The 18,599-nt window shown below is 46.7% G+C and overlaps 1 protein-coding gene across 3 annotated transcripts in view; it reads left to right on the forward strand.

The window, feature by feature from the left end:
* The first annotated feature begins 54 nt into the window (after positions 1 to 54).
* Positions 55 to 18,599, forward strand: part of LOC102730878 (non-homologous end-joining factor 1) — a 77,271-nt gene continuing 58,726 nt past the window's right edge. The window contains exons 1-5 of one of the 3 annotated variants that reach the window (XM_081813582.1): positions 55 to 208; positions 3,037 to 3,213; positions 4,057 to 4,269; positions 11,115 to 11,253; positions 11,820 to 11,878. In XM_081813582.1, coding sequence (XP_081669708.1) covers positions 3,037 to 3,213; positions 4,057 to 4,269; positions 11,115 to 11,253; positions 11,820 to 11,878 — 588 coding nt within the window. In that variant the 5' untranslated portion in view covers positions 55 to 208. Of the gene's footprint in view, positions 209 to 1,026; positions 1,130 to 3,036; positions 3,214 to 4,056; positions 4,270 to 11,114; positions 11,254 to 11,819; positions 11,879 to 18,599 lie in introns of those variants that run through there. The other 2 variants (XM_081813580.1, XM_081813581.1) reach the window with 2 other exon arrangements.

Below are 18,599 nucleotides of genomic sequence, written 5' to 3' on the forward strand. Positions count from 1 at the left end.
GATCGCCCAGCCCTTTTCCCGCTCCCCTGGGCGCGGGGGGCCCCCCAGCTCTGAGTGCTCCTTCCAACAGCTCTGAGGGCCCAGATGCCCCGCCCACGTCGGGCCTGCGCTCCGCCCCTCTGTCCCGAAAGGTCTCTACTCTAGGCCTTTCGGTTTGCGCGGGCCGGCCCGCTGCGGGGAGGGGCGGGAGCTCTGGCGGCCGCTCACGGTAGGTGGCGTGGGGTTCGAATCGGGGCCGGGGCCGGGGCCCGGGCCGGGGCCGGGCGGCGAGGGGCCGCGGGGACCCTGCGGGCGAGCGGGCACGGGCGCTCGGCCCCGGAGCTCCGGCAGGCCTCCGGGGGTGGGCGGGGCGCGTGCGCCGGACGTGCGCCGCGCGTGCGCAGCCCGCTTTCCGACGGCGAGGAGGGCCTTGTGAGGCTACTCCTTGGCGGGCTCCTTGGTGCTACAAAGCGGCGGGTGGTCGGCTTTGCTATCCCCGAGGGGTCCGGAGCCGCGTCTCGGTGCTGCCAGTGCTGTCGAAGGCTGACGGCGGAGGCCCTCGCAGTGAGGGCGGGTGGAAACTATGCCAGGCGGGGCTCCTGGGGTGGGGCTGCGGTTAGGCGAGCGAGGGTTGGTCCCCACCAGAGGGACGGGGCGTGGCCCAGCCCGGACGGTCGCTGGGGCCTTGCTGCCCTCTGCAGGACTAAGGGGGGAACTGCGCCGAGAGAGGGGCTCGGCCGAGGAGCGGGACTCGGTGCAGACCCGGGTTCTCGGGCGACCTCCTGTTGGCCCTCGGCGCTTCCCTGCTCCATTCAAGAATAATAAACGGGTGATGGGGCGCCTGGGTGACTCAGTTGGTTAAGCGACTGCCTTCGGCTCAGGTCATGATCCTGGAGTCCCTGGATCGAGTCCCGCGTCGGGCTCCCTGCTCGGCGAGGAGTCTGCTTCTCCCTCTGACCCTCCCCACTCTCATGTGCTCTCTCTCATTCTCTCGCTCTCAAATAAATAAATAAAATCTTTAAAAAAAATAATAATAAACGGGTGAATCTAGTTAATGTGACCGTTAAAGGCGGCCTTGAAGGGGGGAAAAAATGAGATACAGAGGCCTTGGACTCAACAGGACACGCTTGGTGGGAGCAGCCAACACCAGGTCTGGTGCTGAATTTCAAATCTTCCTATGGGGCCCGTTGATCCTGAGCACATTTTAAATCCCTCTCCCGCCCCCCAGACAGGACAAAAAACAACCATACAGTTTGAGGGTTTTGAGCTCCCAGGCTTTCCGAAAGTGACGGGCCAAGATAATCAACCCAATTTAGGGCACTCTTACAGGACGCACTGCGGAGTGCCTACACGGGCGACTTCCCTTGTTCCCTTGCATTTGTGACCTCTGGCTATGTGGAACTCGATTGAGGGCTAGCTTAATCATTCCAAGATCTCCTCCCCGTGGCAGCAGCTCGTGGGAAGCAACTGACGTCCCGTCCCCCAAACGCAAGGTTTTGAGGCTGCTGCAAATAAAAATCGCAATATATATTTACGTTTTACCCAACTATTGACTGCACAATTTTGTTACAAGACCACCCTTTAAAAGCTAGGTTATGGTTGGAAGAATGACGGCTTAGACCATGATGGAAATGACTGGAGGAACAGAACCATGTTAATCATGTGAAGGAAATCCAAGGAATTTCATTATCTTCTTTATATTCTAAGGCTCTTCCCTCACCTCACTTTGTATTTATAGACTGAAATAATGAAGGAAATAGTATCACTCCCTCCCCCCAACAGGAAAAATGATCAAACTTCCCGTAAAGTAGCTTTAGTTACTGAACATCTACTAGGTTAAGACTACAAATTTCGTTGTTGAACTAGAGAAGTTGGTTCCCAGGAGTCCCAGGAGGTATAACAGGGCATGATGTCATTGATGGTTGTACCTTGGGTTAGGGATATATAGGGCATGACTGAAGCGGAAGTTAATTAATTGTTTCTATCTCTGTGAAATGCTGTGCCTTGTGTTTATGATGTCTTAGTCATCTATGTTCTTGAAATGGGATTTGGGACTTTCTTGTTTGCTTCTGGACATAGAATTTGTTGGCTCTTTATTTGTGTGTCATTGATCCCTTTGAGAGTTTGACACAGCTGTGGACCTCTTCCTCCCGAATGGCTATCTGCACGTGTGCACAGATTTTGTCTATAATTCTAGAGGATTCACCTGCATAGACTCTAGATTAAGAATGGCTGTCTTTGGGAATGTATATATCTATGTTCATATAAATATTTATATATGAAAATCTGAGATCTTCCAGAGTTTTATTTCTTTTTTATTTTTTTTAAAGATTTTTATTTATTTATTTATTTGACAGAGCGAGAGAGCACAAGCAGGGAGAACAGCAGAGGGAGAGGGAGAAACAGGCTCCCCGCCAAGCAGGGAGCCTGATGTGGGGCTCGATCCCAGGACCCTGAGATCATGACCTGAGCCGAAGGCAGACGCTTAACCATCTGAGCCACCCAGGCGCCCCTAGAGTTTTATTTCTAGCTATTGATCAAATAATTTGAATTTCCTGCTCATGACACTTACGACTTATGATGTTTTATAAGACAAGAACTATTCCTTCTCTTCTAGAAGTTCTGGGAAAGGGTAACATTGGCATATTTATTAGGAATGTGATAAAGATACAACAAGAATGGTTTAGGTTTCCACAATAAGTTATACTGTTAGAAAGCAGAAATACTGAGACCAATATGCCGAGGCTTAAACACTATAGAAGAGAGATATTTTATGCCCTTTAGGAACTAATTTGAAAAAATAAATTAAAATTCTAAATAGATTTTTAGTGGCCAGGAGGTAGTAAGGTCGGTGCCCAGCTGATTATATGGGAGACAGGGGATGGGGGGGGTTGTGTGTGTTGGGGGGGAGGGGGTAAAATGTAAATCCATGCCTTCTGTCTCATTAGGGAGGGGTCCTTCATAAGACTTATTTGCTATGGGACTGTTTGTGTGGTGCCCCTGTCCCCAGGCCTACAGTACCTTGGGGCACTTGCCTAAATCCAGACTCTTCTGCAGATGGAGAAGCTGGAGCAAGGCCTGTTGATGCAGCCATGGGCCTGGCTACAACTTGCTGAGAACTCTCTCTTGGCCAAGGCATATATCACCAAGCAGGGGTACGCCTTGCTGGTTTCAGATCTTCAACAGGTGTGGCATGAACAGGTGGATGCTTGTGTGGTCAGCCAGCGAGCCAAGGTAAGCGTGAAGAGCAGTTCTGCTGCGGGGCGGTAGTGGGTATAATTTCTGTCTTAGTGCAGGTCAGGGTACATTCACATCAGCCAGCTTGCTGGCCTGTAGGTTGCCAAGGGAGGTGGAATCAGGTGCAGACAATTCTAACGAATGTCCTGCCCTTCTACCTAAAGCCCTGCGATCTTTCTTTCTTTCTTTTTTTTTTTTAAAGCATGGGTTATTTATTTATTTATTTGACAGAGAGATAGAGAGCACAAGCAGGCAGAGAGGCAGGCAGAGAGAGAGGGAGAAGCAGACTGTCCACCGAGCAGGGAGCCCGACGCGGGGCTCGATCCCAGGACCCTGGGATCATGACCCGAGCCGAAGGCAGCCGCTTAACCGACTGAGCCACCCAGGTGCCCCCTTTCTTTTTTTTTTTTTTAAAGATTTTATTTATTTATTAGAGAGAGAGTGAGAGAGAGAACTAGTGGGGGGAGGGGCAGAGGGAGAAGCAGACCCCGCTGAGCAGGGAGCCCGACAAGGGAATCCATCCCAGGTCCCTGGGATCATGACCTGAGCCCAAGGCAGATGCGCAACCATCTGAGCCACTCAGGCGCCCCTCCCCCCCCAGGATCTTTCCATATCGTTGTCTGATGTTAGTTTTTGCACTGCATTTAGTACAAGGTAGGATTGTAAAGTAGGCCAGTCGCTCTCTCGTTTTGTTTTCTTCTTTCTTGTTCCCCTGTTTTTGTCTTCCCTTCCTCTCAAGCCCGCTGTCTTCATGTTAGCCAGAGTTCTCCTTTGCTGTAACTTGGGGAGTCCGTTTCCTTTTCGCACCCTTACTCCGTACAACTCCCGCTGTCTTTTTAGGAGCTGAACAAGCGCCTGACTGCCCCCCCTGCGGCTTTCCTCTGTCATTTGGATGATCTGCTTCGCCCGTTATTGAAGGACACAGCTTGCCCCAGCAAAGCTACCTTTGTCTGTGATCGTGTGGCCGAGGCACTGATCCTGCGTGTGCGGAGTGAGCTCTCTGGTCTCCCCTTTTATTGGAATTTCCACTGCACCCTAGCCAGCCCTTCCCTGGTGAGTGTAATTCAAATGTGGAGTGGGGCAGGGGAATGCCGGCTGCTTTGAGATGAATCCCTAGATGCTCTTATTTTTTTGTGGACTCCGTTTGAAATTCTTCTTCAGTTGGAAAACTTTCCTTGACTGGACGGAAGGCAGAACAGATTTTTGGCTGGTACATCCTTTCTTTGCAAAGGGAGCAAAGGTGAAGTTTTGGTTTACCTGCTTTCTTGGGTGTTTTTCTTCATTATTTAATATTTATTAAGCATCTACTGGGGGCTAATTGTTGGGTGTCCAGATCTAAAGCAATATAGCCTATTCCTGGAGTCCATAATCGAGTGAGAAGATGGACAGGGAACAGGATAAAGTATGGTAAATTCTTTGATTGAGGTAAGCTCAGGATGACTGAAGGTCTGAAAAACCTTTTTGAAGAGAGAGGTTTTTTGTTTTTGTTTTTTTTTAGAGAGGGGGAGAGAGGTGGTGGGAGGAGCAGAGGGAGAGAGAGAATCTTAAGCAGACTCCACCACCCAACAGGGAGCCCAACGTGGGGCTGGATCTCACAACCCTGAGATCATAACCTGAGCTGAAATCGAGAGTTAGATGCTTAACCAACTGAACCTCCCAGGCGCCCCATTGAAGAGATAGTTTCTGAGCTGAGTTCTGTAGATGAGTAGGAACTCATTGGGAGAAGATCAAGAGGTCATTCTAGGCTAGAGTGCATTTTGAGAGGCGGGGAGATGTATAGGTGTGGGGCCAGTGGGGGAATTTCATGACTGCAGGGATTTGTGGGAAATGAGGTAGGCAGTGGCCAGATTTTGAGGGATTCTAATGAGTGGATTTTATCCTAAAGGCAACAGGGATTCACTGAAAAACTTTAAGCAGGTGTTTAGCACGATCCAATTCGTAGTTTATCAAGAGCAGTCTGGCAACAGGGTAGAGCATGTACCAGCATTCGGTATGTACCTTTCTGAACATTTCTTGTCACTGAATCCTCACGACTGTCCTGCAAGATAAGTAGTATTGTTCCCTGTTTTCAGAGTAGGAAGCTGAGATTGAAGGCAATTTGTCCAAAGTCCTGCAACTTATAAATGAATGAGCTGGAATTTTACTCCCAGATAGGTCTGATTCGAGAGCCCATTTTCAGGGACTAGGGGGATAACATTTTCTGCTCCTAGTAGCTTTCTAGGCCCCCGGAGCTTTTATTAGAAATTAGTTTGAGGGATGACTGGGTGGCTTAGTCGGTGACACATCTGCCTTCGGCTCAGGTCATGATCCCAGGGTCCTGGGATCGAGCCCTACATCAGGCTCCCTGCTCAGCTCCCTGCTTCTCCCTCTGCTCTTCCCCCCACCCCCTGCTCACGCTCTCTCCCTCTCTGATAAATAAATAAATAAATAAATAAATAAATAAATAAATAAATAAATAAAATCTTAAAGAAATTAGTTTGAGAATAAACAGTACGAACTTGTTTGCAGGAATTACTGCCACTGGTCCCTTCCACCCTTTTATACAAACAGAGCTTGTTTCAGTCAGTAGCGTTAGAGGCCGAGGTCTTCTTTGGGAAACCTAAGGGTGTAGGTTTATCAGCAGAAGGGCCTGAAGACAAGGGGGCATCATTTCCTATATCCTTTCTCTAGTTTTCCAGAGGTGATGGGATGTTTTGGAATCAACAGGGTGAATGGAAAAAGTGTTTTTTGAGAAACTGTTCTCTGGTAGATTTTTTTTTTTTTTTAAGATTTATTTATTTCTTTTAGAGAGTGAGAGAGAGTGGTGAGGAGAGGCAGAGGGAGAGGGAGAGAGAGTCTCAAGCAGACTCCCCGCTGAGTGCAGAGCCCGACGACGCGGGGCTTGATGCCAGGACCCTGAGATCATGAACCTGAGCTGAAACCAAGGGTCAGAGATACAAACCCTCCCACCGAGGTGCCCTTCTGGTGGATTTTTGATCTGGAACCCAGTAAAGCTGGAGAACTACTTCTCATTCATCTCTGAATTTCTAAGGTCCATCAACAGTGTTTAGCAGATAATAGTTTTTTGGTTTTTTTGGGTTTTTTTTTTAAATTTTTTTTTTTAAATTTATTTATTTGACAGAGAGAGACACAGCGAAAGAGGGAACACAAGCAGGGGGAGAGGGAGAGGGAGAAGCAGACTCCCAGCTGAGCAGGGAGCCCGATGCGGGGCTCGATCCCAGGACCCTGGGATCATGACCTGAGCCGAAGGCAGACGCTTAACGACTGAGCCACCCAGGCGCCCCTAGCAGATAATAGTTTTAAAATCTGTTGATTTTAATTGAGTTTTTTTGTGAAAATTTCCATCCTTCTTTAGTCTACCTCTTTTGTTCAAAACTCTGTAACTTTTTCTAGGTAACACCAGGGGGCACTGTTCCCTCAATAATGCCTATTCTAGGACCAAAACCTTTGGGCTGCCCTAGGGAAGTCCTAGCAATAGCTGGTCTCCCTTTACATCATACAGCCCTAGAAATTCAGAATAGTGAGACTGAGGAGGTAGTTCTCCTAGGAGGCTGATGGGCTCTAATAGTTTTTTTTGTTGTTTTTTCCAAGATGATAAAGTAAAGAACACTTGTATAATGAGGTTATAATTGAAAATAATATATAAAGGGAAAACTAGCCATTTCTAGGCAAATTCCTCTAATTGGGCAGCCACAATAAGAAAAGAAGCATCAGTGTTTGGAGTGGAATGAGTCCTGGTTCGCCACGGGGAGAAGTGAACATTGAACAGCTGGTGAACAATTAGGCTTTAAGGTAAAATAAAATACTTACTATTAAAAAAAGAGGAAAGCCAGCCCAGGGAAGTCCCTGAGCCTGAGGAGGCTTTACAGGGGAGAAAGTTAGAGCCAGCGGACACTGTCAAGGATGTAGGCGGGTACTATTTTAGGCTGGTGTGTGCGTCTGTGAGGTCACACAGTCATAATTTTTGTTTGTTACTCATTCTTGTGATAGTTTTTATTTCATTTTTTTTCAATGAGTAATTCATGCAAAAAGCAAACATTTCAAATAGCATTGAAGAAGGGTCTAGAGTGGAAAAAATAGGTCCTTCTACTCCTCTCTCTAGTCCCTCATTTTCCTTCTTTAAAGCAACTGATACCATCTTCTTGTGCATTCTTAAAGAAAGCTGTACGTAGGTTTGTATACATATGAGTATGTATGTACTTACACAGTCAAATACCTATCTGGGCATATGTATGTCTTTTCACAAATGGCAGCATGCTATCCACGCTGTTCAGTAGCTTGCTCTTTTCACTTAATTATAGAACTTAGAAGCCATTCATAGCAATATATTTAGAAGATCTGCCTTAATATTCATTACCGGTAACTTAGAGCCTTATTTGATGCATATATCAACATGTATTTAATTGACAAACTACTAGTAGACATCTAAGTTGTTTCCACTCTTTTGTTAGTACATGTAGTGACTATCCTTGCATTTATTTTTCCTAAGTATAAATGTATAAGTAAATTCCTAGCAACAGAATAGCTGAATCAAGGAATATTTGGGGGCGCCTGGCTGGCCCAGTCGGAAGAACATGCGACTCTTGATCTCGGGGTCGTGCGTTTGAGCCCCACATTGGGTGTAGAGATTGCCGAAATAAATAAATAAACCTTATTTTATTTTATTTATTTATTTGCGAGAGAGAATGAGATAGAGAGAGCATGAGAGGGGGGAGGGTCAGAGGGAGAAGCAGACTCCCTGCTGAGCAGGGAGCCCAATGTGGGACTCGATCCCAGGACTCCAGGATCATGACCTGAGCCGAAGGCAGTCGCTTAACCAACTGAGCCACCCAGGTGCCCATAAACCTTTTTTTTTTTTTTAAAAAAGGACTATTTGTATGTTTAATCTTGCTCACATGATGCCAGATTGTCTTCCAGAGAGATTGCACATCTAAACTCCTACCAGTCATGCAGGAGAGTAGGAGAGTTCAGCATGTGGAGGGTTCACGCTAAGTTCTCAAGGCTGTGCGGGATAGCATGGGATAGCTAAAGCCTCGGGTCTCTGCTTTCTAGCCCATTTCCACTTCCAGCCAGCTTCCTCATCCCTTCGTCCTCCTCACTGTTCTTCCCAGGATCTGATGTAATTCTTTGGTGTTATTGCTGTTATCTTCCTTTTCCTAATGTAATTCTTGATATTCCAAATTTTGACTTTCAAATTTGGCCATTTTATAATTTCTAGGAGTCACAGCCAAAGGTTTTTTTGTGGCAGGAAGAGCCACAGGCTTTGGAGCCGGCAGGACTGATTTGTAACTTAGCTCTCCAACTTTGACTATTTGTATTACCTGGGATAAGTTATTGAGTTTTTATGAGGCTTGGTGTCATCATCTGTAAAGTGGAGGCACCAGTCCCAACCTTACTGTGGAATCCTGGGAATTAAAGACAAGACCATACATAGTGTTACTTAACTTCAGCATTATTGTGAACCTTTGAGAGCAAATACTCCGACTCCCTAATTTTTCCTTGAAAAAGATAAGGACCACGAGAGTGCTTGGGATTAAGCCATTTTCACATCTGCGTGCTCTCATAGCCGGGGCTAGAATCTAGATCTAATTCCCAGTCTGGTTGCCCTTGTCTCTATGTCCAAACCTGATAGAATTCGTCTTGGGATTGGTAACTGCCATTCAGCTCTCCTTCCTCTGACTTGTCAACATTTCAGTGGGAAATCTGTAGACATTGGGGGATGTTATAAATAGATTTCCTCTGGAAAAGATTGGAAACTCCTGCCTCTATATCCATCACACTTCCTGACCTCCTTAACTGTTGTGAGCTCTTTGGGGGCAGACGCCTCACAGGGTCACAGTAGGTGTTAGGTACACAGTAGGTATTTGTTGAATTGACTTGTGAAACTGCAACTCTTCATATATCGTTGTCTTTAAATGAAGGGGAGGGGGTCTTCCTGACCTCCTGAAGTGCTTCAAGCTTTTTCCTTGTAGTGTTTGTGGATTTGCTTTGAAACTCATTACTTCATCCACATGCCTTGTCCTAATTAACTGATCTTAGTGTGTTAGTGTGCATCTAACTTTGAAATGAGTTATATCCCAATGATTTAGAGTAGTGTAACCCAATTCTATGAAATTATTATTATTATTTTTTTTTGCTATATAGACATTGGAGTCTGATAGATAACTTCTGGTGCCTGGCGTGGCATTACCATATTTAATTAGACGTGGCATTGATTAAAAACTTGCTCATTATGTTTCTTGTGGTTAGATTTACCACCACTCAAAGAGATCGCTGGTAGGTGGATTCCCAGAGAGAGGTTGTCACCTCTAGGAATTTCTGTATTTGAGGGCTGTCATCAGAGGGATGGTGATGCTGCTTGGTTACCAACTGCGATTACTTTCAGCTCACCCCTCCAAACACTGACTTGCTTTCATCCGAGGATTTCCCTGTTTTTCCTCCTGATCTCCCTCGAACAGGACCAAACCTAACCAAACAATTCCTAGGAAAGAGGGTTGGGTCTGGAGCAGATAAATTTTCCCAAAGCAGAACTTTGGCCGCATTTTGAGCAGTACTTCTTGGAGGCTTAAGTTTATCCTAAGGACCTGAACTGGGTACCAGGACCAGCTTGGGATGTGCTTCATGATGGAAAGAAGTGATGGGTGTTTACAGCTACATTTGATTTTCAGCCTACTCTGCGTCAGTAACCCTGCATATATCGGGTCCTGGTGGTGGTACAGAAGCTGCGGGCTCTAACCTTTACCATCACCCGCCCCCCTCCCCCCAATCTCTTCTCTTCTGATCTGTCCTTAGAGAAGCATGGGGCTGGGTAGACTATGGCCAGCGGGCCAACTCTGGCTTGCTGCCAATTTTTCTAAAGTTCTATTGGAAACCCACCACGCTCATTTATTATATGTTGTCTATGGGCGCTTTCATGCTATAGCAGCAGAGTTGAGTATTTTGACAGGGCCTGTATGGGCCACAGAGCTGAAAATATTGACTCCTTGGCCCCATGCAGAATGTTGCTGACCTCTGATCTAGGGCATTTCTTCTTAGTGCCTCCTTGAGCTCATCTCCTTCGGGCAAGGGAAAGGAACCCCGATAGCATCCACTAGTCACAAGGAGATTATTGATTCTAGTTATTTTCTTTGGCTAAGGCTTTTTGCTTTCTTCGGCTACTGGACACCTTGTGTGGGTGAATTAAGTGATTATTCTCTATAGCTATACGTTATTATATGAGGACACCATCCTAGCTGCTCAGCAGCGTGGCGATGCTTGCGTCCTTCTTACCTTATTAAGAGCAAGGTGTGCTGGATCGGTTTATTCCTTCCTAGGCTGGCCTCTCGGTGACTGGCTGGCTTCTGTCACAATGACCTCAAACTGCTACCTTCCTGGGAGCAGATTGAAACTCTGGGCTCATTCTGGACTATCATCAGCCCGGAAATGACTCGTAATCAGTGTCTGGGTCTAATTTGAGACTGATTCCCAGGCTCTCTACTCTCTGTTGATTTTTGTCTTCTGTTATGCTCCAGCTAGCACACTCTGTTTTAGCCACGCCTACTTTCCTGAAGGCTACTTGGATCTTCTGCTTTTGTCTCTCAGTCTCTGCGGAGAGTTGAAGCAACACTTTTCTCTTATCAATTCTGTCACGTCCTTCTCTTTAAATCACCACTCCGGGCTGCCTGTCCACGCGTTCTCCTCTATTCTTCCCACCCTTTTATCCATGCTACGGAGAAAACCCTTGAACTTATTTCTCCTACCTATTTGATTATTGTATTATTAGAGTCATGCAAATGGGTTGCTTGCTTATGAAACCGTAAGTCCCTGTGAAAACATTTATTTTTCAGTATTTTTCTAGTTCCTAATACAGTGGGGAGTACTCTGTGTCTGTTGGCTGATTGATATCTCTTCCATGAAAGGTCTCCCAGCATTTGATTCGTCCTCTCATGGGCATGAGCCTGGCCTTGCAGTGCCAAGTGAGGGAGCTAGCAACCGTGCTTCGTATGAAAGATCTAGAGATCCAGGACTACCAGGAGAGTGGGGCTATGCTGAGCCGAGGTGAGAGGGCATTCTTTGGGGTGTTGGGTGGGGAGTGGTACAGATGGTCAAAGGGCCTCAGAAAAGGGGAGAGTCATCTGCATTAGAGGTGTGCTTCCCTGAGGAGATGCTGGGTACTGACCATAACTGGAGACTTGATGCCGGGTGACACTTCTCTCTGCCTTGAGGACCCGGCTGGCACCCAAGTGACCAATAGAAGCTATAACCAAGTCCAGCCATGCCCTAGGCAATGGCAAGGAAAGACTTTGGAAAAGGGCCAACAGCTGTATAAAACTGTGGGAGGACAACACACACTTGGGACCTTCTGAAGCATAGTTCCTGCTTCAGAATAAAAATTCAGTTCTACCTTCATTTTTGTGGTAGGAAGAACATGTCCTGTACTGCTGATCACCCTCTCCTCCTCCTCCTATTTGTCACACACTCTCATCCCTTCTCCCACTGGACTCTGGGTGTTGCATGTGTATGCTCCCTCCCAAGAAATCTCGGGCTCTGTTTCTTTTCCTTCTCACAGGCAGGAAACTCATCCTAAGACTAATATTTCTTTTCTGTATCCCTACTTATTACAGATCGGTTGAAGACGGAGCCATTTGAAGAAAATTCCTTCTTGGAACAATTTATGGTAGAGGTAGAGTATATCACGATAAGGATTTCCTTTCTCCTTGTGCAGCTTTGCTTTATTTTCTCTTTCCAGGTGCCTGAGTAGTGACTTGCGTTTTGGGTGTTAGCTGGCTTGTGTGGTTGGAAAGTCCTTTCTCTGAAAAAGTTGCCTATAGAAAATCTGATAAAACTTGAGACGCCCATGGGGGAGATGGGGTGAAATAGGGGGAAGAATATAAAAGGCTAAAGTGGGCTGGTCAGCATTTGTAAAAACATCTCTGTTCATGTACCTAGGAATTTCATTTAGAATTCCCTGACCTTGGAAAGTTTGGTTGACCAGTTGATCAATTTTTGCTTGTTGAGATCTGATCACAGGTCTGGATTGTGGAGCAGGGGGGCTAGTCATTACTAGCCCGGGAATGACAAAATAAATGTTTTCACAGGGACTTACGGTTTCATAAGCAAGCAACCCATTTGCATGACTCTAATAATACAATAATCAAATAGGTAGGAGAAATAAGTTCAAGGGTTTTCTCCATAGCATGGATAAAAGGGTGGGAAGAATAGAGGAGAACGCGTGGACAGGCAGCCCGGAGTGGTGACTTAAAGAGAAGGACGTGACAGAATTGATAAGAGAAAAGTGTTGCTTCAACTCTCCGCAGAGACTGAGAGACAAAAGCAGAAGATCCAAGCAGCCTTCAGGAAAGTAGGCGTGGCTAAAACAGAGTGTGCTAGCTGGAGCATAACAGAAGACAAAAATCATTACTTGTCTGGGCCCCTCCAATATCCCGCAGCAGAGGAAGGTGAAAAGCACAGGGTTACCATTTGGGAACTGTCTTGTGGGCACAGTAGGCTGTGGAAAATCACAGTGTTTATACAAGGGGCCTGGCAAAGGAATGAATGGGGAGTAGATAATTGTGGCCTGTCAGAAGCTCCTGCCTAGGTTTCCCTTCTAAGGATTGAGCTTGGCCAAAAGAAACATCTATTAAATGCCAAACAGGGGGAGTATTAATAATAATGACCTTTGATAATACCAGTCAATATTGATCTTCTTCTCTAACTCTTTTAGGACTTGTTGGTTGTACAGTTAGTACCTTAGTATTAGTGCCCTTTTTTCTAATTTTACATGTGACCCAAGTTGGTACTTCACTATGTAAGCAAATAATGCTATTATAATATCATGTTCTGTATAGATTATTCATATTTCTGTCTTGTCATCTAGGCTACTTTGTAAACCCCTTGTGGACAGGGACTGTGACTCATATTCCTTTTGAACATGAAATTAATATTTTTCCCAGGGCTTGGCAGAAAACAGGTGTTCTTGACTTGGAACCTTCTCTTCTGCCTCTGTGCATTGGCTGAACAAAGACGCCATCATGCTTGGGGTCTTAACACAAAGAACAGAAAATGCAAGTTGAGTGCTCAGTCCATCTACTGAAGCAATCTAACTCCAGAGAAGAAGGAAAGGGTGCACTGTTACGTCTTGAAGTATAGATTTCAAGTCTTTATGGGGAAAGAGAGACTGTTAAACCTAGACTCGCCACAGAGAGATTTCCTCGGCCATTTTCTGTCAGTTAGCTTCCTCTGTCTGTAAGTGTAGGTATTAAGGAGGTTAACGTAGGCTGGGGAGGACATGCTGATTCCCTGCCTCAGCCCCTTAGTGAAACAATGTAAGACTTATTCTTAGCCCAGCAGAGAGGTCCCTTCCTGATCTGGTGCCCACAGACCTCTCTAGCTTGGTTTCTTGACATTTTTCATTATGAACTTTATGCTCCAAGTCACAGAGAATGACTTTGAATTGCCTTCCTCTAGCCTTTATGTCCTGCCACACATTGTTCACTTTATCTATAACGCCCAATGCCCTGGCCCTATCTACCTCGTAAACTTCTATTAATCTTTTAAGTGTCAGCTTTGGCTTCTTTGGGAGGCCTTTCCAGACTCTCCTTGTAAAGATAATCCTTCTTCCCTGCTGCTGTAGTACCTTGGTTCCTACCTCCGTTTTACCGCTTATAACTTTGTGATAGATATTGCTGTTTATAGGTCTGCAAGACTGTGCCTTTCTCCTCCATTGATCTATGAAAGATTTGAGGACAAGGACTGCATCAAATGCATTTCTGTGTCCCCAGCACCGAACACAGTGCCTAGGAGTAGTAGGTTCTCTATAAGTTTGTCGACGAAGATGTTGATAAACCTGTGCTAGGGGGAAGTTTCACAAAAGTTGGAGTGGTGTGACCTGTGGACACGGTGCTGCTTGTGATGCCTATATTTGGGGTCTTTGGTTATTCTTCTGGTTTATTTTGCAGCTTTGGATGAATCAGTGTTCCCAGAGCCTCTGTTTTCTCATTTGTAAAATTGGTGGCTCATCTCTTCCATGCTTTTGGGGCAGCGGGCAACCCCGCAGAATCGAAGAGAAAGCGTATAGAATCCTGGTGTCAACCCAGGAGGCGTATTGGTGTTTTGGAACCAATTACTTCAGGAATACTGGTCTTCAAAGGTCTGGGCGGATCACACCCAAACCACAGAGACTTACAGAATTTTCTATATCTGCAAAAGATCTGAGAGACAGGTAGCTGTAGTTTTCCATTTCATAGACTAAGAAATTGGGCCTCAGGCAGGGTCAGTGACTTGCCTAAGGTCATGTTGCTATAGGCGGACATTTAGGACCCTCCTCCGTTTCTTGTCTGGGATCATCCCTGTTTTGTTCTGCAGCTCTAACGGGTTATACACACCAATTAGAGGAGGGTTAAGGGCTAGGGTAGTGTGGAATTCTTGCGATCTCCGGGATTGCTGCACCGTCCTCTGGGACCATGGACTGTCCTGCATAGCTGCTAGAACCTGCTTCGTTGTGGGACTACAGAATTTCTTGGCCACTGCACCTTTTCAGTTACTCTGCTTGTCTGGGGTCCTACAAACAGGACACAGAAGGGTCATGGGGTCACCCAAGACAGCTGAAAGGATGTGCCATCAAAATAAGCAACATAGGAAGATAAACAAACCAGGGACAGAGAGCCCAGGATGAAGGTGCAGGGGGGCCAGGGCTGATGTCAGAGGGGCCATGCGGTCAGTGCTGGGGTCTGTTTTTCCTGGTTCTAGGCGAGAGGCCACAGAGATAGGGCATGGAGGGCAGTAGGACAGGGAGGTTTCTAGGATACTAAGGCCAGGAAAAATATTTAAGGGTTGAACAGGGGTTACGTCTTCATATTTACTTCTTTTGTTTTTTCATCTCCCCCCGCTTAGAGCCTTGGATTTCGCATTTCCAGGGAGCCCAAGGGGGCCAGTCGATGGTGGCCTGACTGGAGGGGGCGTCCTGGAAGTGTTCTTCGAGTTGACTGGGTGGAGTGGCTTCTGGCATGATCTTCATAGAGGGAAGATTCCCCATAGAGAGCATCTCCTAGGACTGGGGGCTGGGAGGCACCATTCATAGTGGGAGATGAGTCAAGGAATCGGGGACTATTACTGCATGGCCCAGGAACTGTGTGAGAGAAGTTTAGGAGGATGGGGCTGGTATGGCCCTCTCTCACTCTGGTCCACTGGAGGGAGTTCCTTCCCCTGGCTGCGTCCATGCCTTCCCCCTCTCCATCTGGTTGCCATCAGGCTGTGCGGCTGCTGGCGGGCTCTTTATTTATTTATCCCAGTGTAATGGGGTGAGGAGGGAGCTGGCCTGAGGCTGGCATTCCGAGGCCATGCCACTGAGCCACAGGCGGTTTGCATGGGTGTGTGAGTCACTGGGGCTGCATGCTGCTCAAACCAGACGCGGCCAGGCTCAGGGACAGCAAGCAGCCCAAAATAGAGCCCCGCCCTCTGCAGCTGGCAACCCCTGGCCAGGAATCAGCCCTTGACACCAAAACCTGAGCAGTTGCGTGAAGTTGGCTTCCTTAAGGAGGGGGGCCTTAACAGCGAGATTCTCTCCTTCCCTGTCTTCAGAGGAGAGTATTCAGCACAGCAATCATTCCCATTGCTGCATGCTGCAGGCCTTGTACGATTCAATCTGTTCAGTGTAATACCGTCACCAATTTGTATCATCTAGTTACAGTTATAGAACTATAGTTGACACTGATTTGACTCAGCATCCTAAATGTAGCCACGGCCTTTGTGCCCTGTCTGGTTTTAGTTACTGTCTTCATTCCCTGTCAGGTTGCAGCCTGATGCTAGAGCAGAGACTTCAAGTTATGAAGCTATTCCCTGCTGCTCTTAGAAAGCTAGAGGTTACATCAGAGCTGCCCGGGGAGGAGGAGGAGTCCTTTAACCTGGAGATTGCCGTCCGGTTGAGTTCCTTCACGGACAGCTTCTGCTTGGTTTCCTCGGCTGGCGTCCCATTCTTTACCTGCGCCGTAAATGTTAGTGTTACTCGAGATTGTGTCCTTATCCCATTGCCCTTCTCTCTCTGGGTCATCTCCTCCAGACCCCCATTGGAACTATCACCAGTATACCACCAAGGGCCAGTTTTGTATTTCCATTACGCGGCCTACATTTCTTTCTGCATATTTGACGTCTCTACTTGGATGTCCCACATTGCAACACCCTACCCATGTCCAGAATAAACCACCTACTCCCCCCAAATCTAATTCTCTTCTATATGCCTTATCTTGGGGAATCATACGCGTATCCATTCAGCTTTCAAAGCTAGAAACTTGGGACTTACCCACTTTTCTCTTTGTCCTTACTTTCAGAGCCTAACTTGTCAACTGTCTTTTGAATCTGCTCTTCTCTATTCTGCTGCCCCACCCCCCATGTTTTCTGGTCTGACCTTCCAGCAGCTCCTAACTTGTCACCCGGTCAGTCCTTATTCCCCGCCAGTTGAATTTGCATTACGGCAGAGTGATCTCTTTGAAACAGAAACAGAAACCCGATTGCTTGAAGTCATTTAGTGGTTCCAACTCCAGGCATGGCACACAAGGTCGTTCATGCTTTGGTCCTCTTGACCTCTGCAGCCTGATCCTCTGCCAGTCTCCCACACTGAAGTCTTGATGCCCATACATCCCTTGACCAGTTTGCCTGGTATTCTCTTCCTTCTTGTGCTCACGACAGACTTCTACTCAGCTTTCCCGAGTGCACAGACATCATCACTTTCGTGAGTTTTCCGTGAGCGTTTTTCTTTTCCTCAGTCCTCTTCTTTCAGGCACAGGTACACTCTCCTGCTATTCCCACAGCCCCCGGTACAGACCTCTGCCATAGCGTTTGGCATAAGGGTGGATATGGAAATGAAAAGGAAGGATAGGGAGGCAGGGAAAATTGAGTTGGCTGACCTTTTCTCATTTAAGTTTTTCCTTTATAAAGCTTGTTAATTCCTTCTTCTCAATGTTTTCTTAACATGGCTTCATACTACGATACTGTCCTGCTTTTCTTCGTACTTCATTGTTTGTTCCTTCTGAGAGTCTCTTGCTGGTTCTTCTTCTCCCTTACCTTTTTTTTTTTTAATTTAAGTAATCTCTATACCCAGTGCAGGACTGAACTCACAACCCCAACACCCGAAGATCAAGAATCACATGCTCCTCCGACTGAGCCAGCCAGGTGCCCCCTCCCTTACCTCTTAAAGTTGGAGTGTCCCAGGATTCAGTCCTTGGTGATCTTATCTTTTTTTACCTTAGTGATCTCATGGAGTCCCATGGCTTTAACTACCTCCTTGTTGACGAATCCTGAATTTAATCTTTATTCTTAGACCTTGCCCCCAAACTCTGGACTGCCTGCTCAACATTTCCACATGGAAGTCCAACAGAATCTCAAACTCAACATGTCCAAAACTGAACTCCTAACTTACCCCCCAAATTTGCTTTTTGAACAACCTCCTCCCATTTTAGCTGATGGAAATATCACCCTTTCACTTGCTAGGGCCACAAACCTTGGAGTCATCCTTGACTTCTGTCTTTCTCTCACATCCCACATCTAGTCCATCAGGAAATCCTGTCGGCTCTGCCTTCAACGTACACCCATAATTTCACCTTTGCTGCTGCCAGTCTGGTCTGAGCCACAGTTGTCTCTTTCTTGCATCATTGCAATAGCCTCTTTACTGGTATCCCTGCTGCTACCTATGCCCCCGTCTGGCCCATTCCCAATAGAGTGATCTTACTAAAACACAGATCACATCATGATACTCCCTGCTCAAAGTCCATCATTAGCTTCACATTATACTTCTAGAGTAAAACCCAAAGGCCTTACAGTGGCCTACAAAGCCCTGCATGATCTGGACCTCATTACCTTTCTGCTCTCATCTACCACTTTCTTCTTCCTTTACTCCACTGCACCCACACTGGCCACTTGCTGGTTTTCTAGCTCTCTAAGCACCACCTGCCTTTAGTCCTTTCTGCTGCCTATTTCCTCTGCCTGGAATGTTCTTTCTTCAGATACCTGTGTGGCCAACTTCCTCACTTCCTTTATGTCTGGATTACTTCTCTACTGCTTTATAACACATTACTCCAAAATGTCATGGTTTAAAACAACAAATAGTTGTGGAGGGCCAGAAATTTGGAAGCAGCTTAGCAGGGTGATTCTGGTTCAGGGTCTCTCGTGAAGTTGTAGTCAAGATGTTGGCTGGGAGGGGCTGGACAAATCACTTCCAAGCTCTCTCATGTGGCTGTTGGCAGGAGGTGCCATTGCCCTGTCATATGGCTGCTCACATGACATGGTCCTGGCTTCCTGCAGAGCAAGTGATCCCAGAGATGGCCTAAGACCAAAACGGAAGCTGCAGCCTTTTTATAACCGAATCTCAGGAGTGACAGTGCCTCACTCTCTTGCTGTAATCTCTTCGTTAG

The sequence above is a fragment of the Leptonychotes weddellii genome, chromosome 3, assembly GCF_054177405.1.
Source record: "Leptonychotes weddellii isolate Sample4059 chromosome 3, ASM5417740v2, whole genome shotgun sequence".
Taxonomy (NCBI): domain Eukaryota; kingdom Metazoa; phylum Chordata; class Mammalia; order Carnivora; family Phocidae; genus Leptonychotes; species Leptonychotes weddellii.